Source organism: Mytilus edulis, chromosome 1 (genome assembly GCF_963676685.1).
Source record: "Mytilus edulis chromosome 1, xbMytEdul2.2, whole genome shotgun sequence".
In the NCBI taxonomy this organism is placed as follows: domain Eukaryota; kingdom Metazoa; phylum Mollusca; class Bivalvia; order Mytilida; family Mytilidae; genus Mytilus; species Mytilus edulis.
Window position 1 is genome coordinate 105,660,112 of NC_092344.1, and position 25,753 is coordinate 105,685,864.

A 25,753-nucleotide genomic window follows, 5' to 3' on the forward strand; every position below is an offset into this window, starting at 1 on the left:
CAACGCTGTCGCCTTTCTTGTTTTCATAGAATCATATGATATGAGCTCCATATTTTGTGAACGTCTTTCTTAACTGTCGTATTAGACTGACCAGTGCATATCGCGCATGGCACTTTAAATGTATTTTAGCGCGAAAATTAACTTTTACATTTAGCTGGATTTATTGCCGTCGTAGTTCCATCTTGTCGCCTTCGTACTTTTATTCGATGGCAACACGACGGGATTACGAGGTCTTCACGAAGTCGTGTTGCCATCGTAAGACCTTCGGGTATCTTCGTGATTCATTCGTGTAGACATCGCAATGTCAAAACTGCCCGATGGAAACGATGGAAACACGAATGCAATACGATGTGCAAAGATGAATTCCCGGTGACATTACGATGGTGAGGATGGTGATACGAACTCAATACGAACCCTCAACATCGGACGCACCTTCGGGGATTTTTTAACGTGTTAAAAAATTTAGAACCCTTCCCGAAGTTGTCCCCGAAGGCTAGAAAAAAGTGGCCGATGGTTAAAGATGGTTAAAGATGGCACTACGAATAGCCCGATCTGGATACGATCAGTCCCGATTTTGAAAATTTCCATTATCGTGTTGCCATCGGCGTAAAGATCGGGACAGTGTGACGCGGGCATAAATGATATCAATGATATTTCATAAACTCACCCCTGTTGTAAAGGATAACATCTATATCTTTATAATTTTTTTTAAATTTTTTTACGGTATATAAGTCAGATAATGCATATTTTAAGGTTTTTCTTGTCGTAGAACACACCTTGGGGTGTCAGGATTGCTCAAAGAAAGCCCTCCCTACGGTCGGTCTTTCATTTGATCAATCCTGACACCCCTCGGTATTTTCTACGACAAGAAAAACCTTAAAATATGCATTATCTATAACATAATTTAACAACAAGGAAGGTACTTTTAGGAAAAAGTAAAATAATCTATGTGTCAAAATACTTATGTTAACATTTCGATTTCGAATTATATATTTGAATTGTAATTGTACATCACACGACAAGAGTCTGCAATGAAGTAACACTGGCTAATCTAGGGCAGAAAATGTTACGAACTTATGTCTCTGAACTATATCTTGGACAGAGACCTATAAGGGAATAGGTATGGTAAGGTTTGAAAATCATAATTTTTATTTTTTATTTTAGGTCACCTGTTCTACGGTATTGTGCAAATTTAAGAAAAATTTATTAATCATTGTTATTAGTTTAAACATATTTATTTATAGTGGATTGGGAAACAAGTTTTGCAACTTATATTAATCCCTTTCCACTTCGTGGGTGCGAGTGCTGCCTTGTAGCGCCATTAGCCTACTCTTTTTCGAAATCTTCAAGGGTGTCTTTTACGTGCAAGAGATAAGGCTCTCTTTTAACACGGGTCAGTCATTTATCATCCCCTTCCGACGGACTATCATCGTTTCCTCAAGACCATACTCGCAAACGGTGTCAAGGGAGAACCGAAAATTCAGTCCCTGAAATTTTCACTCCGGAACGGGAATCGAATCAGGAACCTTTGTGTTATTGATGCATCTTATAATGATTATACATAATAAATATTTTAAATTGAAGAATAATAATTTCTGTAACCGAAAGTGACATTTGATGTTATATCCGTAACATTTAAATTTTCAAATGACATGATCAACCTCAATTTGTATTAGAAATGTGAAGTATTGATAGTCTAGTTTTATATTTTGCAATGAAGACAACTATCTTTTATAAAATGTTAACGCGTGATCAAAATGCAGTGGTAACTTTTGTTAAAACTCTTTTATATCAAACTTAATATATACGTAAAATTGATATGCATTTTTTTTTTAAAACGTTACCTAGCAGAAGTCGACAAACACAGAAAATATACGATATCTTATTCAGTATGTATGTTTCTGCCACTGCCTTCTGTTTGTAGGGTTTCATATGATTTTATATCAAATGGATGGTATGTCAAATTCAAAAATGTGTACAGGCAACAACACATTCTGTGAAGAACTTGGACAATGTAAGTGTGAAATTGGTTGGTATGACGATCAATGTGAATAGGGTAAGTACAAGTTCTAATGGCGTTTGTGCTCATTGATACATGTTCATTTTATAAAATGCAATACTAAAAAAAAAAACATTTACCTTTGGTCTTGATCGTTTACAAAGTTGTTCCAAGAAGGTTCGAATTGAGTGACTATTTACCCGAGTTCTTAATTGTAGCCAACGATTGTATATGATATGATAAGGATAGAAATAACCTTGAAACATAGTGTTGCTTGAGGGTGATTACAGTGTTTTGGAACAATGATATCAAAAAACATTTAAGGATGGACTTTTATAATTGATACTATAAGCTGGAAGAGTATTAGTTAAGGATCAAAATAAGCAAAAAATATTCATAGGTCATGGAGCTCCTTTTCGAGATATTTAATTTATAAAATATGGCGGGAAAAGGCTGACTCGGGCTTTTACCTTATATTTGCATTTATCCCAATGCAAATATAAGGTAAAAGTCCGAGTCAGCCTTTTCTCGCCATATTTTGGGTCTCAAATCAAAAGAATGAAATTCAAGAATCTGCTTAAATTTTGTCAAATGACCTGTTATGAGCTATTAAATCTTATATAAAAAGATAGAGAGGTGTTATGTTGCAAAATATGTTACCTTGTACCATTTGGAAAAACACCAAGGAGTCCGAATATCTAAAACAAATTCAAAAACCTCACCTAAGTACATCCTTGACATTTTTCAATGCATTATAAAACTATTGTCGAGAACCACAATGAGAGGCTGAAAATATAAATTTCACATTTTTTCGGACAAAACATGATTGTTTTCTCATAAATTCAAGTTTTGCCTGAGTGTATACATAGTAATTATAATATGCATCTGGATGAGTTAATAATTCCGTTGAAGTGTCAATTACTTCAAATTAAGTATACATAATTATGGCAAAATTAAGATATAATTCAGGAGATCTGACGATAATTCAATAAATCAATATATATACGTTTCAAGAATAAGTCGAATGCTATTTCATACAACAAATCAAAATTAAGTCTAATAAGAATATGCTTGACAAATGTCGTTAACTTTTTTTTACAAGCACAAGTACAAAAATACAGTTACATTTTGTATTTGAAAAGAATAAATACAATTTATATCAATATAAATAAACTCGTCATAGATACCAGGACTAAATTGTATATATACGCCAGACGCGCGTTTCGTCTACAAAAGACTCATCATTGACGCTCGAATCCAAAAAAGTAAAAAAAAAAAAAAAAGCCAAATAAAATACGCAGTTGAAAAGCATTGAGATCCTAAATTCCTTAAAGTGTTGCCAAATACAGCTAAGGTAATCTATGTCTGAGGTAGAAAAGCCTTAGTATTTCAAAAAATTCAAAATTTTGTAAACAGTTAATTTATAAATATAACAATATCAATGATAATTCATGTCAGCACAAAGTGCTGACTACTGGGCTTGTGATACCCTCGGGGAAATAATTCTCCACCAGCAGTGGCATCGACCCAGTGGTTGTAAATAAACTCATCATAGATACCAGGACTAAATCTTATATATACGCCAGACGCGCGTTTTGTCTACAAAAGACTCATCAGTGACGCTCGAATCCAAAGAAGTTTAAAAAAGCCAAATAAAATACGAAGTTGAAGAGCATTGAGATCCAAAATTCCTAAAAGTGTTGCCAAATACAGTTAAGGTAATCTATGCCTGAGGTAGAAAAGTCTTAGTATTTCAAAAAATTCCAAATTTCTAAACAGTTAATTTTTAAATATTACAATATCAATGATAATTCATGTCAGCACAAAAAGTGCTGACTACTGGGCTTGTGATACCCTCAGGGAAATAAATCTCCACCAGCAGTGGCATAAGACACCATACACATGCCTATCAAAGCAGTTCTTAAGCGCGTCGAGTCGATTTTATCTGATTCATTTAATAATATTCATGTCTCGTTTTCGTAGATAAAACTATTGGAATCGCTAGCACTGTGCTGTTGGTGATTGTGGAGTTTATACTGAAGAAGTTGGTATTCAGACAGTTGGTTGTCATATGTCATGGTCAGTTAATAAGTGTTCACTACGTAATTGTATACTGTTGAATTATAATAAAAATATTTTTAGTACAGCAAGATATGTTTCGAACAATTATGACTACTTAAAGTAATATTTTTTATGTATTACAAAAAATCAAGTCTATAATAAAATTAACGGTATCAATTTTCTTGCACCAGATGCGCATTTCGACAATACATGTCTCTTCAGTGATGCTCGTGGCCAGAATATTTGAAATCCAAAGCTTATATAAAAGATGAAGAGCTATAATCCAAAAGGTCCAAAAAGTATAGCCAAATCCGTGAAAGGAATCAGAGCTTTGCATGAGGGAGATACATTCCTTAATTTATAATAATTTCTATCATTAACATTGAAAATGGAAACGAGGAATGTATCAAAGAGACAACAACACAACCAAAGAGCAAGGGCACCACTTAAGGAATAACAGTACTGTAGTTGAAGAGTTGCCACCGTCAATTGTAGATTTGACGGTGGCAACTCTTCAACTACAGTACTGTTATATCGATTCTAATGCATTACAAAAAGAAAAAATACGATAAAACTTGAAAAAAATGTGTAAATTTGACAAATAGAAAAAAATCAGCGAAACTTCATGAATGATTTTGGCATAAAGATGTCATGGCTAAACGTGACGTCATACCAATTAAAACCTACAAACTAGAGGTTATTACGTTAACTGTACGCTTCAAATTCGGATAAAATTTTATCAAAACGGCGAATTCGAGGTAGGTGTTGTTTTATTTTCGGTTATATAGTAGTAACCGAACATTTGTTGATTCAATCAATTCAAAATGGCGGGTCCCTTCTTAGTTACGCCTGGTCAACAGTGGATTTGACGGCAACTTTTAGCCAATGGAAAAAAATGTTACATCTAAATTGCATTAGAATGAGTTTTAAACCGAGCGAGAAAATCCCGCACCCACAGGGGGGGCTGCAGCTGGCCCCTTAGCAAAATAGCATTATTTGTTGATTAATGTGTATATTTTGGATATATATTTTCTCTTGATATATTGTAAAAATCGTCATGCAGCCTTGGGTTTCACGAGGGTTCCATTTAATGCTTATTGATGCTTATTTAGGGACAAAATAGTAGGCTAATGCTTGGGATAATTGTTACACAATTGTGTTCCATACATTAATCAGCAGGAAGCCTTTGGATACTAATAACAATCTGTTCGTATATTATAGACATATATACCCTGAAGCCAATAAATGACCATGTCTACTGTGAACTAACATGTCCATAACCAGACGACTACGTAACCGGACTACAGCTATGGACCGTGTGTAAGGACCACTGGACTATATAAGATCTCTCAATGGACTTCAAGGACACAATTCGATTAGACGACAATTCGATTAAGACAGATTGGTACCGGAGATTCCGCCAAGGTCTCCCCCTCGTGGGTAGGCTGGAACTCATGCGCTTAATATCCGAATGTACTCCATCAGGACGAAACAGTTATACTATACGATCACGTGCCCGTGTGAGATATTGAACATTCGAACAATTCAACTTTAAAGACAGTTTGTGAACAATCGAACATTTGAACTTTAGAAACATTCTTGACTTTGTAATTACATAATAAAATATATTTAATCATAATGACTTTGTCACATAAGTCGTAAATTTGATGCCGTTTGACCACGATCGACTTGGATTGTCTAAAATAACGCGAAGGAATATAAAAGGTAAGAACTCAGTTACTTTCATTTTTCTTAATGGAAAATCAAGATATTTCTATGTCAGTACAACAAGTAGACATGGCTTTTCAAGGGATGGCACACATATTAAGTAAAGATTTTGATTTTAAAGGAACTGAGGCCGTATTTTTAAAAGGCTGAAAATCTGAAGTTTGTTCACGAGATGTGGTTCAAATAAAACTTTTTATTGGGTGTTTTAAGGTACTATAGGTCAATTTAAAATTATGAATATTATACACATTTTTTTATCAGAACGAAAGGTTATTTTTTTGTGTTAATTTTTATGCGGTACGTGTTGTTTAAGAGATAGGATAGATTACACATATGATTCTTAAAAAAATAAACCGTTTTTTTTTGTGTAAAGTTATAGAGAAGCTAGTTTTTCGTTTAAAGTAAATTTGTAAAAAGATAAAATGTCTGATACATTAGCATTTTTTGTTCCGTATTTAATGGTGGTTTTTGGTCATATTATGGGTTGTTTTTTTGAAGATACTCTCAATTATTCTAGAAAACATATGTTTCACGTAAAATTAGTAGAGCACCGGTGTAAATGAAGGTTGAATTAGAACCTTTGGTAGATGAAGTTAAGGGTACATTGAGGATACATTGTTTGCGTGGATGTTTATGGGTTTACGCTGTTGGGTAGTGTGTACGCACATTTGTTTAGAGAAAACAAATAGTCTATAATTTTAGATTCCAACCCCTTCTTCGGATGTTTAACATAAGTGATGTTAAGTTATTAAATGGTGCAAGTTTTTTTTATGGTGTTAGATTACGCCATATTTACATATTGTTAATAGGAAAAGAGACGTATCTTCAGAAAATAGCACATAAATATGTTTTGCCCTAAGGGATTTACATACTAGTATTGTTGTGGTAGATTGATATTTAATAATAAAAAAAAGAAAAAAAAAAAGAGAGAGACATACGAACGTAATGAGAAAATTTAAGTGAAATAGATAATTGATATTAAAGGAAAACTAGCTTTAAAGTAACATTTTTTTTTTCATAAGCAATCATGAGGACTATTATTATAAATTAAGATAAGAATAAGAAAATAATTAATTAAGGAGTTGAAAAAAGAATCTTAACGATGTGTTTTGTTCTTTAATAGGCATAGATTTTTGTTAATTGTTTTAGTTTTTAAGATGTTAGTTAAGTTTTAAAATCAGATTTCAACTTATACCCTAACACTGAGCCGTATGGAAATGTATAAATATGATAGGCAGTAGGTTTGAAATTTAAAAAAAAATGAAAAAAAAAAATTAGATACATGTATATAAAAAGGGAAGGGATTATTATGATAAGGAAACTTTATACTATTTTTGGAAAAATGTAAAAGATTAAGGAGAACGACATTTTTTTTTGCAACAAGGTGTTGTTGGTGTTGTTGTTGTCAAATATGAGAAATAGTCAGTAACAAGACGTAGTTAAAATTTTATCAAAGGAATCTTAAATGTTTTTTTTTAAGAGTGATGAGAATAAATCTTTAGTCTATATTTAGAGTTAAGATTAAATAATGAGGCACTAAGGTTAAAGAAATAAAAGTTTTACAATTGGTAACAAGGTAAAATATATTTTTTTTAATTAAAAACATGTTTCATGTGTATCATGTAGGTGTTCGGGTTACATTAAATGATTGATTAACTTATTTGATTGTAAATTTATATATAAATGTATATCTTAAGTAATGAATAAATAAACATATCTTGTTTTTATCAGGTAGATTTTCTCAAAATTGTAGAAGTTGTATACAAGATTTATTTATTTTTATTTATTTTGTTTTTGTTTTAACCAGTTAACTTGATAGTTTTTATGATTTATACAAAGAAAGTGTTTTATCAAATTTAGCTAGGCTTGAATAATCAAGAGAACTAAAGGAGATTTACCAGACGATTGACAATTAAAAAAAAAAGAGACAAAGGGGAAGTTGACAATTTTTAGTTTTCCAAATTGAAATAAGTTTTAATTTATCAGTGGGATTAAGGTGCGATCTTCATTGGAATAGCCATATTTTTGTACTGTTAATTTATTAAGAATATATCTTGGTTAGCCAAAAAGAAGGGTGCGAGTTCTAGTTCTAATGCCACGAACAGTTGGCACAACATGGTGTCAACGCAATTGGTTGGAACAGATGTTACTGCTTCCAGAGAGACTGATGTCTTCCTCTGCGCCATTGATCAAGGATGAAACTTAACCCAATGACGATGTTATTAACAGCCTCTTAAGAAGGACGAACTAACCAGCTAGATGCGTCAACTACTTCGTAATGAAGATGATGATGACTGACACTTGTACAAAGATTTGCGCCCTTTCCAGTAGTTGATGAACATTATACTATAATGGTGACGGAAATAAAACATGAACTTTTTATACTGAAATATTGAACTTATGATTCGAATGAACTATGTGTGAATATATATCCAGATATTGGACTTGATGAATGTGATGAACTTATTATATCATGATATTGGACTTATAGAACTTTATAAACTTTAGATATGTGGTGATGGTTACCGGAAACCTTACAATAGCTATTAAAATAACCTACAGGAAGAAAAATACCGTATTTTATTGAACTTTCGTTCTATTAGGATTGGAGGCATTATGTTACACAATTGTGTTCCATACATTAATCAGCAGGAAGCCTTTGGACACTAATAACAATCTGTTCGTATATTATAGACATATATACCCTGAAGCCAATAAATGACCATGTCTACTGTGAACTAACATGTCCATAACCAGACGACTACGTAACCGGCCTACAGCTATGGACCGTTTGTAAGGACCACTGGACTAAATAAGATCTCTCAATGGACTTCAAGGACACAATTCGATTAGACGACAATTCGATTAAGACAGATTGGTACCGGAGATTCCGCCAAGGTCTCCCCCCTCGTGGGTAAGCTGGAACTCATGCGCTTAATATCCGAATGTACTCCATCATGACGAAACAGTTATACTATACGATCACGTGCCCGTGTGAGAAATTGAACATTCGAACAATTCAACTTTAAAGACAGTTTGTGAACAATCGAACATTTAAACTTTAGAAACATTCTTGACTTTGTAATTACATAATAGAATATATTTAATCATAATGACTTCGTCACATAATTTCATTAGTCTATTTCAATATGTTTACCTTTGATATATATGGATACAATATAGTATGTTGATCTGAAACATTGCTATTCCAAAATTGTTATTTTCTTAAAAATTAACGTCATCACACAAAAAAAAAATGCAATTAGAAATTTAATGTAACTCAGTTATAACTTGAAAAAAGTACATTACGGAGAATTTAGTTCAAGTTATATCTACGAGTAAAACATGTTGATTTGAAACATAAGTTTCCTTATTATGATTTGTTAAACCTTTATCAGTAGTTTGAGGAAGTCAATGTCAAGCTACTTATGTACTTAAAAATATATAAGTATCCTATAAATTGTCTTCAAATGTTTATATATACAAATGCAACAGTAGTATACCGCTATCCAAAATTTAAAAATCGATTGAGAAAAAAACAAATTCGGGTTACAAACTTATGTTAGTTTCACATAGTTGGTACATAAAAATGATAAACATTTATAATAATATATGCACATAGTAATTTTAATATCTATCTGCATAGTTTTATCATATTTCTAGCATTCCAGATTCTAAACAAATGCCTTTTATCTAATTAATACACAAAGTAAAGGCTTTTTTAATCCAGTTTGGACTTCAAACAAATGAATTTTATCTTATCACACGTTGTCAATGTACTTTCTTCAGTTCTGTAAATAATCAATCAAAGATATTATACACTTGTATAGTTTGATTCTTATTCCACTTAATTCGCTGAATACTTTATTTTCATTTCAGATTCTGACAAGAAAATCGACGACAAGCTTGTTACTTTTCCTTATTCTGCATTCGAATGGAAAATATATAACAATAGTCCATGAAGACTAAACAAACGTAGTGTATACCTAATTATAAGCCTTGTATTGTTGATGAGTTTTTACATATTTATATGGGTTATTTCAACATACGAGGGAAAATACGAATTAAAAACAAAGAACTTTTACGGCTTCCAGGTGTTGTTTTTTTTTGTCTCAAATTTTCAATTTGAAAAAAATACAGAAAAGTTAGAAAAAAGTTAACGTTCAAATAATACATGATAACAACAAAAACATTTCCTTCATCTATCTAATTAGAGAATAAAAAGGATTGAATTTGAATGTCATACAATCAGAAATTCAACTTTTTAGAAAAGAAAACACATAGAGTACATGTCCACGACAAGGAATTTTAAAGCATATGGGAAAACTATGCGGTATGTGTTTTGCTCATTGACGAAGACTGTACGGTGACATATAAATATTTACTTTAATGTCACTTGGTCCTTGGAAAATCTATGGTTCAGACCGCAATGTTGATATTTTAGTTTTGTTTTTCATTTTTTTTTCATTTTGGGTGGGTTTTTTTTTACAATTAAAACCCTTATTAACTTTTCTTTATTGTTTGAAATTGATTCAATAGCAATACACAGCTCTGCAGAAAAGTAACAAAAATACTGAACTCCAAGGCTTGGTCCAGGTGAATATCATACCTAAGTGGTTGATAAATCCTTGTATCTATTGATATCAAAACTCAATAATTGTACAATATGTCTCTGCTCTGAATAACATTTTCATTTCATTAATATACATTTCTGAACAATTGTTTGTACATGGTTTGTATGCTTTCGCAATATGACCATTTAAGTTTAACAAATTAACAGGAGAATGACGCTTCTTTTCTGAAATTAAGATTATACACGTTCGTAAATTAACATATATCTGTTTATCTGATGGTGATCTCAGATACGCGGAAATAGATGTGAAGAGTGTCATAATTAATACCTAACTTTAAAATAACCATTGCCCAAAACAACTACCACTCCTAATTATTCATTTAATTGTCAATTTTCAAAGTTTGATCTTTACTGTAAGTCTTATTATAAGCAAGATTAAAGTTTAGAAAATAAAGACGCATGTACTTTAAAAATGTTAAAGGAAGTACATAGAAGGTTAAGATACACATTGAGTTTATAAAATATTTTTTTCATAAGTATGACAGGATATCATGTAAAACGTCCGGTAAACGTCCGACATGATGAAGCTGTATAAATCATGTAACATCCACTGATAGAACATGGCTGTTGTGTTTTTGAAAATTTTAGTGATTTGTATTTGTCTAGGACCAGTAACGTTTGCAGAAGGTACAGTGGCCTGTAATTTACAAATATCTCAGCATGTATAATGTATCATATTTTAATTTGCTTTTACCGGCTATCTGTTTTTCATTTATTGCTGAAATTCATTAAATCTAAAATATGTCATTATTGAATAAAGTATCATCATTTTTATATTCATATAAATAAGTAAATTTCATTAAAAGTAAATGATGACTACATTTAATGATATTTATAAGATCGGTGTTAGATAAGTAGATAAGATTAAAAGAGCTTGTTAGAAACAAATAATTTAATTTCTCATGCTTACACGTTTTTTCGTTGTATTAAAGAGCCATTTGTGGCCTTTGGCTGTTTTTTGCTCTATGGTCGGGTTGTTGGCTTTTTGACACATTCCCAATTTCTATTCTCAATTTTATGTTTTTTTTGTTTGTACGATTTCATGTAAAAGGTTTACTTTTCTATGTAAATATTCATATCATGCACTATGTATTCCGAGCATTAGCAAGAAGTATCGGCAAATATAATGGCTACCAATGAGTTATAAAAATAAACCATGGCATGATAGTATTTTTCAATTCTTACAGGAAAATTCAAAATTTGTGTAATTCGGAGCGGAAAAGTCACATTCAAAAGCTGATCAGAATAAGATAAGCTTAAGACCAAAAGTTTGGCAGCAAATTAAAATACTTGTAAATTTATGATTACAGAAAAGTCAAAATCCGTTTAAGGTAAAAACAAATTTGAGGAAGTTATAACTTCAGTCTTCCTATAATTACAATTAAAAACGAGTTTTACAATCAACATGTAGTGGTTTATGTTTTATAACAGGATTCACATGATTGATTTTTATTAATTCACGATGAATAAATAACTAGATGGTTAAAAAAGATGGCCACTTCTGCTGAGAAAATCAATTAAATTTTCTAAATACCGAGAAAGAAAATCACAATATATTTGTCAACTACTAAGTTGAACGTTACGTCATTAGTGGGTTTTTATAACACCGTTGGTACCGAATGACAGAAAAAAGAAAAAAAATGGAAAAAGACCAACAATGGACCTGTGTCTGTTCATTGCAACAACTTTTTTGTCTTTCCTGGAAATGAACATTGCAAGAACTGAATTAGACCTCGTTTACACCACCAAATAATTGAATCGATCTTTATTTGAATCGATCTTAAAAAGACCAGTTTGCGTTTACATTGCTCACGCAAGATCGATCGCGATCGATCTTATTTAATCCAGTGCGTTTACACTACAACATAACAGAAACGGCCTGACCTTTATTTTTGTATCTAAATATAACATTTATCCGAAAAAAGATCGATCGCGATCGGCATAAGCGTTTACACCAAAAACAAGATCGATTCAAATAAGATCGATCTTTTTAAAACTACCTCTAGAGGTAGACTTTTTAAGTCCGATTGAATAGTTCAAAAAGTACCAGGATTATAATTTTATACGCCAGACGCGCGTTTCGTCTACATAAGACTGATCAGTGACGCTCAGATCAAAATAGTTAAAAAGCCAAACAAATACAAAGTTGAAGATCGTTCTTACCCGTTTACACTAGACGAAAAATCGATCGTTTTTGCCAGTGTAAACGGGGTCTTATATAGACACTCTGGTAATAACATTTTTAGCGAAATTATTAAAAAAGGAAATTTTGATAAGAACATTGATTTGAAAGATGATAAAAATGTTTATCTGAATGTGGGTAGTTTAAACATATTTATTTATGGTGGATTGGGAAACAAGTTTTGCAACTTATATTAATCCCTTTCCACTTTGCGGGTGCGAGTGCATTAGGCTGCTCTTTTTCGAAATCTACAAGGGTGGTTTAACGTGCAAGAGATATGGCTCTCTCTTAACACGGGTCAGCCATTTATCGTCCCCGTCCGACGAACTATCATCGTTTCCCCAAGACCATACTCGCAAATGGTGTCAAGGGAGAGCCTTAAATTCAGTCCCTGAAATTTTCATCCCAGACGGGAATCGAACCAGGAACCTTTGTGTTAGTAGTCCGATGCACTAACCACTACACCACGGCTCTCTTGTATAGATATTGAAAATATCGACAGAATATGAAACTAAATGGCTCGTTCGCTACGCCCACTCGGCTTTCAACTTCATATTCTGGCTCGCGGACTGATATTTTTTTTATATCTAAATATCCATTTCCAGATAACATTTACATTTATTCCAAGCCAGACCTATCCTACCTAAATAAGTAGCCGTGAACAGGCCATGTTGGCAGCTAATAAAGATATATGAGTTCCTGTAAGTTGTTTACATCATGTGTTAAAACAGTTTTTGATCAATTGTTTCGACATATGTTACATAAACTGCACTACCGACTGTGTGAGACCCAGAAGAAATCGTTCAGGTCGTTAAACACCCCTAGAAGTATTGCACGGTTCGGATGCCCCGTTTATGAGAACGTGTATGCAAGCACTCGCATATGGAATCAACTAAGAAATAAAAGCAAATTAGAAGGTGATCATGGAACATAACGGTAAAAAAAACCCCCAAAAAAATGAAAATCGAAAAGTAAAAAGAAATTCCGTTAGTCATGAACTTTGTTATGAAGATTTACATAAAATAAAAGGGCGTACCACGTTTACACAATGATTTTTTCCAAATACGTTTCCTCAATATTAAGGGTCTCCTTTTCTACAATTGTTTTCAATAATGTTTCCGCAAATTTGTTTTATAACTCTTCTGTAAACCAGTTGAATATTGTGTTGTATATATATTAAAAAAAAATAATCATCAGCTGAACAAATGCTATTTTTTTATTATGTAAAATAAAAATAACAAAACAGAGCGTGCATTTTTGATTTAATTTTGTATATTGTATCCAATTTAACAAAGAGAAAATTTAGTTTTAATTCCCTCAGTGTATCATCAGCCCAGAAGTGCTGACATGAATTATCATTGATATGGTCATATTTATAGATTAACTGTTTACAAAACTTTTGAATTTTTAAAATACTCAGGCTTGTCTACCTCAGAAATAGATTACCTTAGCTGTATTTGGCAAATGTTTTAGGACTTTTGGTCCTCAATGATTTTCAACGTCGTACTTTATTTGGCTCTTTTGTTTTTGTTTTTGGATTCCAGCGTCACTGATGAGTCTTTTGTAGACGAAAAGCGCGTCTGGCGTAAATACAAAATTTAATCCTGGTATCTATGATGAGTTTATATTAATAACAAGTCTTGTTGCTTGTTTCTGAATTTGTAAATGTGAATATATAATATTGTAATACGTATAATTCATGATAAAATATTGTTTAAACTTAACCGTTTTAATTTTTATACATAATGGACCAAACAATTCAGCTATTTAGGAAAGCAAATTATTTTCCACAAATGTTAGGGGACTTTGTTGGACCTCTAAGAATCCATGTATTATTAAGATGATATGCCAATGTAACGGTATGTAGACGAAACGCGCGTCTACCGTATCAAGTTATAATCCTGGTACCTTTGATAACTATTTACACGTAATTGTTCTTTGTTTTTTATGGATGTTTGTTTAATTGGCAATCAAGCCGCATCTCTTTTTTATATATATATTGTCTTAACTTTTCAAAGGACCAGATAACCAGTATTTATTCATAAAATGGATATTTATGTATTTTTTTCCTAAACGAAAATGCTAGGCAACTGATCAGGTAAATCGCGGGAAAGAATTGTGACCTTTTTGTTGATATTGTAATGGTATTTTTTGGCGGAAAAATGAAATTGTAATACCCTTTGAACACTACAAAATCTACTATGGGCCGAACCTGGTATAGTTAACCCGAATCAATTTATAAACCCTATTTCACACTTGTTAGAAATCAACCCACTTTTGGATTTTTGCACTCAATATAATTTACAAGACAAAAGACACTTATGCATCCAATTGACACACGCATCACTCCATTGTTAACACACTTCAAAATTTGAAAAGTTACACTCCTCTAAAAAAACATTGATCATCATCACAGTTTCATTTGTCATAAAAGAAATAATTGAATAAAAGAAAAGACGCAAAGTCAGGTTAAAAAAAGCGAGTTATACCACAATCTCAAAGTTGGTGTGAGTTCCCTATTTTTTTTTTTTTTTTTTTTTTTTTTTTTTTTTTTTTTTTTTTTTTTAAGGAAAATTGGCATTTACGATCAAAAAGGTAATACCAGAGGCTTACCAACATCATGCATGGAAAAAAAGCTGTGTTTGAAGTGAGAGAATCATCGACGAATAAGTATATCTATTTCAACAAGCAATTGCCATAGGACAAATTTTCAATGAGAATGTCATCATCATAAATTAACTGTTTACAAAACTTTGGTTTTTTTTTTAAATACTAAGGCTTTTCTACCTCAGGAATAGACTACCTTAGCTGTTTTTGGCAAAACTTTAAAGCCTCGACCTTTTTTGGCCTTTTTAACTTTTGTTTCATTGGAGCGTCACTGATGAGTCATTTGTAGACGAGACGCGCGTCTGGCGCAAATACAAAATACCTATGCTTGTATCTATGATGTGTTCATTTACGTCTAAAACTTTCCCAAATGCATGTAACATGAAAATTGTACTTCTTGAAATTCCGGAATAAACTTGAAAATGATATGATCCGTGAGAAGTTTAATGAATATTTATATTTAAGTATTATCAAATTTAAAATCAGGATGACGGAATGACACAAACTATTGTCCCTACTTATTGTGTGAAATTGAACAGAGATAAAGAGGTGAGAAACAACTTCCGCAAAGACCGTGTGATACAATCCCTACTCCCTCTTAGAAATAGCAAGAAAATAAATGTGTGAAGATAGAGTAAAAAGGAAAGAAACGTGAAAAGAACTGTGTTATATAACTAACTGATAAGAAAAGAAAATAATCAGGTCCACCGTCAACGATTAAGGTTTATTTTTTATTCAACTATGCTTTTCATCGAACAACCAGAAAGAATAAAAACTTGCTTTTTTTATTTGATATTAGTATGTAGTTTTTTTTAACATGAACAATATTTGTTTTTTTTCACTAAAAACTATTCACCCAGACAACTGTCTTGTACATAAAAAGAATAATCAAAAACTAATTAAGAGTTCAGCATATCACATCTTTACATCCATATTGACACGATTGCTCAACTTTTATGAAACCCTGTAGAAGTCGTTATGAATAGATTGGAGTTTTCTATTCTATCAAAATATGAATAGGAGTGTTTTAAGAAATCACCAAAGTTTTAGTTAAATTGGTCCCAGTTTTAAATTCAGTCACTTGCTGATAATAAAATTGCCACTATCAATTGTACTGATACTAAAAGAGCTTGTTATCATTGAAATTGATCTTCTTCCGTATAAGTTATCTTCTTATATGCAGGAAACAATAAATGAAAAATTCATTTAGGAAACTGTACATAGCAAATCGTACTCCAAGTTCAGGACAGTTCGTGACGTTATTTATGTGCCTGTGTCAAGGCATATGATTAAGTGGTCGACGATTGACGTCAGCCATGTTTCTTTCTCTATCATTATCTTTTAGCATTAATCAGTCCATTGATTTTCTCGTTTTAATAGTTTCACACTTTTTACCGCGATATTTTATAGTCAACTATACACTATGGGGTTTTGATAGTTGATGAAGACCGTTGTAGATATTTGTTTTATTGGAAATCATACCTTATATCCTTTTTTATACTGTTTGAAATTTGTTAAATCTCAATTTACGTCAAAATTGAATATGATATAAGATCTCATATTGATGAAAAAAATTATCATGTTTGTGGGTGTTAAGAAAAGAAATAATTTTAAAAATTTCACTTAATAAAGGTTGAACAGGATATCAGATGATGTACTTGTATAATGTCCGGTTACATTATTTAACCTAATATTACAGTAGTGTGTAACACATCGAATGACACTAGTGTAAATAACACCAGTGTTGATATGAATTTAGTATATTTGATCATTGTGACATTGTCTTTGTATGTTGGATGTCAGACTCTTGGTGAAGGTACGAAATATAACTAAATGTATCAAATATTCAGCTATCATAATACAAAGAAAAATCCTTCAGTTGTGCTTATTTTAAATTTTCCCTTAATGCCACTGCTGGTGGACGTTTCGTCCCCGAGGGTATCACAAGACCAGTAGTCAGCACTTCGGTGTTGACATGCATATCAATTATATGGTCATTAAAAAAAATCCTGTTTATACAAAACTTTGAATTTTCGAAAAACTAAGGATGTTCTTATCCCAGGAATAGATTACCTTATCCGTATTTAGCACAACGTTTTTGGCATTTGGGTCCTCAATGCTTTTCAGCTTTGTATTTGTTTGGCTTTATAGCTATTTTGATCTGAGCGTCACTGATGAGTCTTATGTAGACGAAACGCGCGTCTGGCGTACTAAATTATAATCCTTGTACCTTTAATAACTATATTCTCTTGAAGTCTTATACAAATAGTTGTAGAGATATAATTAACACCACAATAAATACCCTCTCAATTATGGGGAACAAATAAGCTAAGGTTAATGTAAATGCTATACAATAATAAATATTATTTTGTTTCGATCTTTTATGAAAATTTTCTCCAGTCAAATCCATTCCGTCAGTGATATGATCATGCGTGTATGATTTCGTGTATGACTGAAGTATTCTTCAATTCGGATGGATTCAAACACAGTTACTGAAAGCAAACTTACCGTCTTCTGTATGTATGTGCCTGTCCCAAATCAGGAGCCTGTTATTCAGTGGTTGTTTTTAGTTGATGTGTTACATATTTGTTTTGCGTTCATTTATTGTACACAAATTAGGCTGTTAGTTTTCTCGTTTGAACTGTTTTGTCATTTCGGGGCCTTTTATAGCTGACTATGCGGTATGGGCTTTACTCATTGTTGAAGACCATGTCTTTTTTTTTGCATTTACAGTACTTATTAAAAATTATCCGCTCATTACGCCAACTAATTTTTACAATCGTAAGTGGTATATGTACAAAATAGACCATATCCATTATTTTGTATCTTTATTGTTTTGATACTATTGCAATTTCGTACATGTAGTTCACATGGCTACAGAAGGGTTCATACACTTCAATTTACTTTTCTGCATTTAGTCAACTACAAACTATTGTCTTATCGGTTGTCAGGTAGAATGTATGAAAGTTCAAAAACGTCTAAAGATATTCTAATTAAATATTTCGTGAATGGGCACAAAAAAATAATACCGAGGTTGAAAACAACCAACCCTAGGGAATACACAGTGCACAAATAATGCAATTTTAAGATCCCCTTGTTAACCCAGTCGTCAGACACTTTAAGTAAAAAAATGTTATTCAAGCACACCAACTCTGTTATCATGACTCATTGGAAAGATATTTCACTTGACCCTAATATTTTATTTTTTAGTACTGTGGATTTTTTATGATATTAAATCAACCTATAACCTTATTCTCTAAAGATAATAAAATATGAAGCGCGGGGATGTATCAAATAATTTTCTTTAAACAGTTAAAAAAAGAATTGTCAACTCAAACATGCCCGAAAATATGAAATTATTGCCCATATTCAGCATTTATTCTAAATAAACTGTCGCCGGGAGCAGACATGCAAATTGTTGCTTTTAAAAGATCAATCTATTATCTTTCTGTTGATTTTTTCTGCGGATCCACTTGTGTATGACCTACAACAATCGACTGTTTTATGGAAATTTGTCACATGTTTATGTATAGTCGACCTTCCAATGGATAGAAACAAGTGTCTGACATTAGTCTATAATTTAAAAGTATACAAACATCTTGAAGTTCTGTGCTATACATTAAGTAAAACACGTAAGTATACGAGAAGCGTATAATCCTAAATGATGCGCCTTTATTAAACTTTTGAAGCCCCTAAAAATAGATATAAACATTTTTTAAAAGTCTTCCAATTTGGCTCTTTACCTTCTCTGATAAATAATGTTGTTTCTTCTGTTTATTTATACTGGGTATCCGCCTGTCCTGCTGATAAGAATATATGTCACTACACATTTTAACATAATAATATTTAGTAACTGCATCAGTTTATTTACAAACTGATCCACACCTAGATAGATTGAATGTTGATTGTTGCTATTTTTAGACACTATATATATAAATAAACTAATGCAGTTACTAAATTAAATTATATAAGTGTCTAAGAATGTAACTTTAACACACTAATGAGTGTTATAAAATTAGTTGTTATATTTTATATATTATTCACGCAATATTTCGCTAAACAAATTAGCTTCATCGGGCGTGTGCATCTATCTAGGTGAAATCGGATGCATGACAAAAAATATCTTTGTAGCTTGAGCTACACAAAATTTGTGTAAAAGTTTAACATATTGATTGATGGTCTATATAAAACATATTTTTGCTGTTTATTGTACATAACAATTTTTAGATTTAAACAAATAGTTGTTTTAGTTAAATAGAATGAAATTCATGATTTATTCCTTTGGTTTTGGGTAGAACTGTTTTTCATCCCTCTCATTAAGTCCATCAGGTTCAAGAGTACGTAGCTGATTCATCCAGAACCTTTCTCTCTGTTTTCTCCTTTCGGAGTCCCAATTTTGGTTTACCTCAATTATTTGAAAGGGGATGTTATCAAAATTATGTCCTGTTCTTAAGAAGTGTCTCGTAATTGGACAGTTTCTTCCTTTTGTATAGAACGACCGGTGATTGTTAAGTCTGATGTTGAATTTAGTTTCTGTTTCACCAACATACTGCAGCTTGCAAGTTCCACAAGTAAGAATATAAATACTATTTTCCGTTTTGCAATTAGATGTAACATAGATGTTGTATCGCTGCTTTGTGTCACGATATCTCAGTAGCATGGGTTCGAATCCCGGCGAGGGGAGAACAAAAAATTTGCGAAAGCAAATTTACAGATCTAACATTGTTGGGTTAATGTTTAGATCAAGCTGTATATACATAATGTACACAGCCATGTATCACCATCACTGCTGGTGATCCGATGGATAAATCTGTTGTAGAGTTGTCACTGGCTCAGACGTATTTATAAATATAATTATTTTCTGTGACTGTATCTTACATTAATTTGTAGGATCCTTTACTATAGATAATTTAGCTGATCTGTAAAAATAACATCTCCATGCCTTATATATCATGTACTGTAGTACGACGCTAGATTAAAACTAACGTGGAAAGGTAACACCCGGCCACCGAAAGCTTCATTTTTATGAAGCCCAGGTGGTCGTGTGGTCTAGCGGGACGGCTACAGTGCAGGCGATTTGGTGTCACGATATCTCAGTAGCATGGATTCGAATCCCGGCGAGGGAAGAACAAAATATTTGCGAAAGCCAATTTACAGATCTAACATTGTTGGGTTGATGTTTAGACGAGTTGTATATTCATAGTGTACACAGCCATGTATCACCATCACTGCTGCTGATCCGATGGATAAATCTGTTGTAGAGTTGTTACTAGCTGAGACGTATATCCGGATACAGTGCAGGCGATTTGGTGTCACGATATCTGATCAGTAGCATGGGTTCGAATCCCGGCGAGAGAAGAACAAAACATTTGCAAAAGCAAATTTACAGATCTAACATTGTTGGGTTAATGTTTAGATCAAGCTGTATATACATAATGTACACAGCCATGTATCACCATCACTGCTGGTGATCCGATGGATAAATCTGTTGTAGAGTTGTCACTGGCTCAGACGTACTTATAAATATAATTATTTTCTGTGACTGTATCTTACATTAATTTGTAGGATCCTTTACTATAGATAATTTAGCTGATCTGTAAAAATAACATCTCCATGCCTTATATATCATGTACTGTAGTACGACGCTAGATTAAAACTAACGTGGAAAGGTAACACCCGGCCACCAAAAGCTTCAGTTTTATGAAGCCCAGGTGGTCGTGTGGTCTAGCGGGACGGCTACAGTGCAGGCGATTGGTGTCACGATATCTCAGTAGCATGGATTCGAATCCCGGCGAGGGAAGAACAAAAAATTTGCGAAAGCCAATTTACAGATCTAACATTGTTGAGTTGATGTTTAGACGAGTTGTATATTCATAATGTACACAGCCATGTATCACCATCACTGGTGGTGATCCGATGGATAAATCTGTTGTAGAGTTGTTGTCACTAGCTGAGACGTATATCCGGATACAGTGCAGGCGATTTGGTGTCACGATATCTTAGTAGCATGGGTTCGAATCCCGGCGAGGGAAGAACAAAAAATTTGCGAAAGCAAATTTACAGATCTAACATTGTTGGGTTAATGTTTAGATCAAGCTGTATATACATAATGTACACAGCCATGTATCACCATCACTGCTGGTGATCCGATGGATAAATCTGTTGTAGAGTTGTCACTGGCTCAGACGTACTTATAATTATAATTATTTTCTGTGACTGTATCTTACATTAATTTGTAGGATCCTTTACTATAGATAATTTAGCTGATCTGTAAAAATAACATCTCCATGCCTTATATATCATGTACTGTAGTACGACGCTAGATTAAAACTAACGTGGAAAGGTAACACCCGGCCACCGAAAGCTTCAGTTTTATGAAGCCCAGGTGGTCGTGTGGTCTAGCGGGACGGCTACAGTGCAGGCGATTTGGTGTCACGATATCTCAGTAGCATGGATTCGAATCCCGGCGAGGGAAGAACAAAAAATTTGCGAAAGCCAATTTACAGATCTAACATTGTTGGGTTAATGTTTAGATCAAGCTGTATATACATAATGTACACAGCCATGTATCACCATCACTGCTGGTGATCCGATGGATAAATCTGTTGTAGAGTTGTCACTAGCTGAGACGTATATCCGGATACAGTGCAGGCGATTTGGTGTCACGATATCTCAGTAGCATGGGTTCGAATCCCGGCGAGGGAAGAACAAAAAATTTGCGAAAGCAAATTTACAGATCTAACATTGTTGGATTGTTGTTTAGACGAGTTATATATATATATATATATATATATATATATATATATATATATATATATATATATATAGAGTCTATAAGAATCTACCAACCAGTAAACTTAATAGGTATTGGATCATCAAAATTGACAATACTACACAAATATATATATATATATATATATCAGTCTAAAGATTTGCACAACGGTACTGATATAAGATGTTATAATACGAAAATGTTGTTATTAAATCGTGTTGACAAATATTTCGGCTCAACGAATGGCCTTCTTCAAGTGTCACAAGTTTTAACAATACTGATACATAATGTATAAGGTGTAAAAATAGATCAGTAATAATACAGGTAAGTTTTTGGTCGATTGATTTTAATCCAAAATCCTGAATATAATAATATAAACAAAACACTATAATTCAATATACGTGACTGTGTATATTAACAATAAAAATGAGTGAAAAAAACCCGTTAGTATTTCTTATTGATGCCGTTTGGATGATGTACATTAAGGTCCTTTATCCAAAAGCTTTCCCGAACCTGTCGCTGGGCATCACTCCAGTGAATGTTCTGTTCAATCACTAAAATTTTCATGCGGTTAAAGTCATCAGGTTTGTGACCCGACTGTCTGAAGTGCTGAGAAACTGGGAGAAGTGGCTTCTTAGAGATATCACTCCTATGGCCATTGAGGCGTTTGTGGAAAGGCTGCTTTGACTCACCAACATATTGGAGGCCACAAACCGAACATTCTAGTATGTAAATAACATTCATACTTTTGCAGGTAACATTGCAAAATATCTTATAGTTGTTTTCGGTTGCCTTACTGTGAAATGTTGATGAATGCTGCATCTGTAGGCAGCATTTGCAGCGTTTTTCTTCACACGAACGACATTCTCCAGAAGTACTTCTATTATCAGACACTTCAGCCCGGTATAACACGTTAAAGTGCGATGGTCTGGAATGATAAAGTTCTATGGTAATAGCACATGTGCCATGCTTACAATCAAGGATGTAACGAAAATGGGGTTAATGCAATGGTTATTTTTAGTGTTTTTAATAGTTTTTTTTGTATTATTTGTAAATTATGCCGTTGGGTTTCTCTTCCAAACTGTTTTACACTTGTCATTGTGTGGTCCTAAATAGCCTGATTCAATGTGCTCCATGTTGAAGGTCATAATATAATAATGTGCATACACCAACAGAATTTGGTCGTTGGTGAATAGTTGTTTTGTTGACAAGTTTTTGTTATGTATTTAAATAAAACTGTTTCAATTATTTTCCGCTGGTTGTTGATACCTCTCGGTTGTAAAAGATTACTTTTTACAGGGTTATTTATACGGTAACCTATAGTTAATACAAAAATATCATCGAAGTTAACCTTGGATAGAGCCATATTGTCTCATTGGCATTCATTTTATGATACTACACCTTTAGCTTTTTTGTTACTGGTTGGATGTCGATTATTGATCTATTTCCCATAATTGTCTCATTGGCAATCACATTATGATATTACAAGTTGTGTTAATAAGTTAATGTCTTGTTGACAAAAATCAATATATTAAACAAATATTCTTTTACATTTAAAACCTGTGACTTTGATGTAAAGTTATCTCATTGGCACTCATACCAATCTTCTTAACTCTATTTGATAAAATATGATTCATCAATTACAAAGTAAAAGTAGACTTTATTTGGCACAACTTTTAAAATGACATGGAATAATAAATGTCTAAATCAAATTTGGACGAATCAAATATTTAGAAACTTGATGAACTTTGCCATTTTCAAGCTCCTTTATGGTATACACATTCCCTTTACTGTCGTCATTTTTAATATTTCTAACAAGTCCTTTCTTTCAATACACGGACAGAAAAACGTTTGTACCCGCGGATAAAGCTGAATTTTGTTTAAAGTCTATAATTTCATTAACTGCGGGATGAAAAGTTTGCATTTCTGTAAGTTTGGATACTTTTTTGGGGAACAACTCCTCCGGATACATGCTACTGTCCCATTCTTTACGATTCTGAAAAGCGTAAAAATAAAGTTACAATAAAATCAAACCAAGGAATAAAAATAAAAAATGTAACAAATTAAACAATCAATAAAAAGAATTCAAGACGTGATTATGAATTAAGCAAAGTCCTTAATAAACTAATTTAAGAACATTATTTTTTTATTTTTCAGTTTAAAAATTCCAAATAACTTTACTCTAACATTTAATGAATGGCTGTTATTTATTTTGAATTTATTGAACCATAAAATCAATTTTTGACTCTTCACATTGAATAATCCGCGAAGCGTATTATGTTAAATGTGAAGAGTCAAAAATTAATTTTATGGTTCAATAAGTTCAAAATAAATTATAACCATTCATTATCAATAAATTTCTATCAAAAATAAGACTCAAAGATGTATATTAATACGAATAACAACGTACACAGATGTTTGCGTATAAATACACAACGTTAGAGTGGGCGTGTCGCCATAAAAATTGATAACAATGAAAATAAAGCTAATTCTTTTAACCAATCAGAAGACAGTAAATACATCAAATTTATTTATTCAAAAGTACATACACAAATGTGCGTAACCAACAAATACTAGATTACAATTTGTTTAATAACCTTTAATTCTATATTTTGTCACACGGTAGTTAAGTTGCTTGCCTCAGACATATAAATTTCTGTTTCCAAATGACGGCGTTTCAGGCCTGCTATACCAGAATCAGTACGTTGTATAAATCTCCTTGCATACAAGTCTTTATAATATGGACTAACTTCTGACTGAAAGCAAATAAGAAAAGGTTAAAAAATGATCAATATTGACTTAAAAGTGTTGATAATATTCAAATTTGTACACATAACAGGCCGTTAGTGTTTTCGTTTTTGTTTACATAAATTTGTTATTTATAGACATTTTATATATAGCTAAAAAATATGTAAAAGTTTTGCTTATTTTTAAAGGCCGTACAATGACCAATATTTGAAAACTTCTTTGATCATTTAGTCTTTGTTAGATAGTTGTCATACCATGATGAATATTAAAATACATCTTCCTATTTTTATATTCTCACTTTTTAAAACAAAAATATAATAATTCAGTAATGTTAGTGCATTTTCACACACATAAACATGTATATGACAATGAACAAAATAACACAGATGACATCTGTATAACGTTTAGTACGCAGAAACATTTGTATAAAGCTTTTAACTCATAAAGCCGGAACTATCACCATGCAATAAAATAGAAGTACACTATGTTTAAAAATACCATTGAAGTTGATAGTGGTAAGGCAATATTTTTATAAGCTACTTTTTTAGTGATAAAATTTACGTACTTGATGTAAACTTGTATTGCGCATCATTTGAGAATTTGTGATATCTTGCAGTGGTTGAGACATTTGGAGTTGCTGTTGTGATGGTATCATCTCGTTCAATCTGTCATAAGTCTGTACAGTATTATTGACCTAAAATGACAAAAATATTTGAATATTGAATTGGGTATTCATTTTAAAAGTATAATGATACTTACAAAATGTTTGGGACAATTCAACTTAAAAAAAAATAAAAACTTGAAATGTTATTCAAATACTTAATGTAAACATATTAGTAGTACTTACCTAAAAATTGTCTACGCCATTTACGGGCTGCATAGCATGCTCATTGCTAGTTATAGTTTCATTTGCAGATATTACCTAAAATGTAAACAAAAACACACTTATAATTAAAAACCAATTGTTCAGAGAACAATTGAAGGTCTTTCCTTCCACTAGTAAAGATCTATTTTGATATTAAA

The 25,753-nt window shown here is 32.3% G+C and overlaps 1 protein-coding gene and 2 long non-coding RNA genes across 13 annotated transcripts in view; 2 read left to right on the plus strand and 1 right to left on the minus strand.

Moving 5' to 3' along the window:
- The window catches only part of LOC139517135 (uncharacterized), a 560,758-nt gene that overhangs the window by 363,037 nt on the left and 171,968 nt on the right, over positions 1-25,753 (plus strand). The gene's annotated exons all lie outside the window — the stretch shown is intronic.
- Positions 10,419-25,753, plus strand: part of LOC139516917 (receptor-type tyrosine-protein phosphatase alpha-like) — a 104,874-nt gene continuing 89,539 nt past the window's right edge. For 6 of the 10 annotated variants that reach the window (XM_071307382.1, XM_071307392.1, XM_071307409.1 and 3 more), the window contains exon 1: positions 10,912-11,048. In XM_071307382.1, the coding sequence (XP_071163483.1) occupies positions 10,982-11,048 (67 nt within the window). In that variant the 5' untranslated portion in view covers positions 10,912-10,981. Of the gene's footprint in view, positions 11,049-25,753 lie in introns of all 10 variants that reach the window. The other 4 variants (XM_071307400.1, XM_071307371.1, XM_071307360.1 and 1 more) reach the window with 4 other exon arrangements.
- Positions 24,597-25,692, minus strand: LOC139520388 (uncharacterized). Its single transcript, XR_011663877.1, has 3 exons — positions 25,578-25,692; positions 25,296-25,424; positions 24,597-24,738 (listed from the first exon to the last, which is right to left on the minus strand). It is a non-coding gene; the product is annotated as an uncharacterized lncRNA (long non-coding RNA).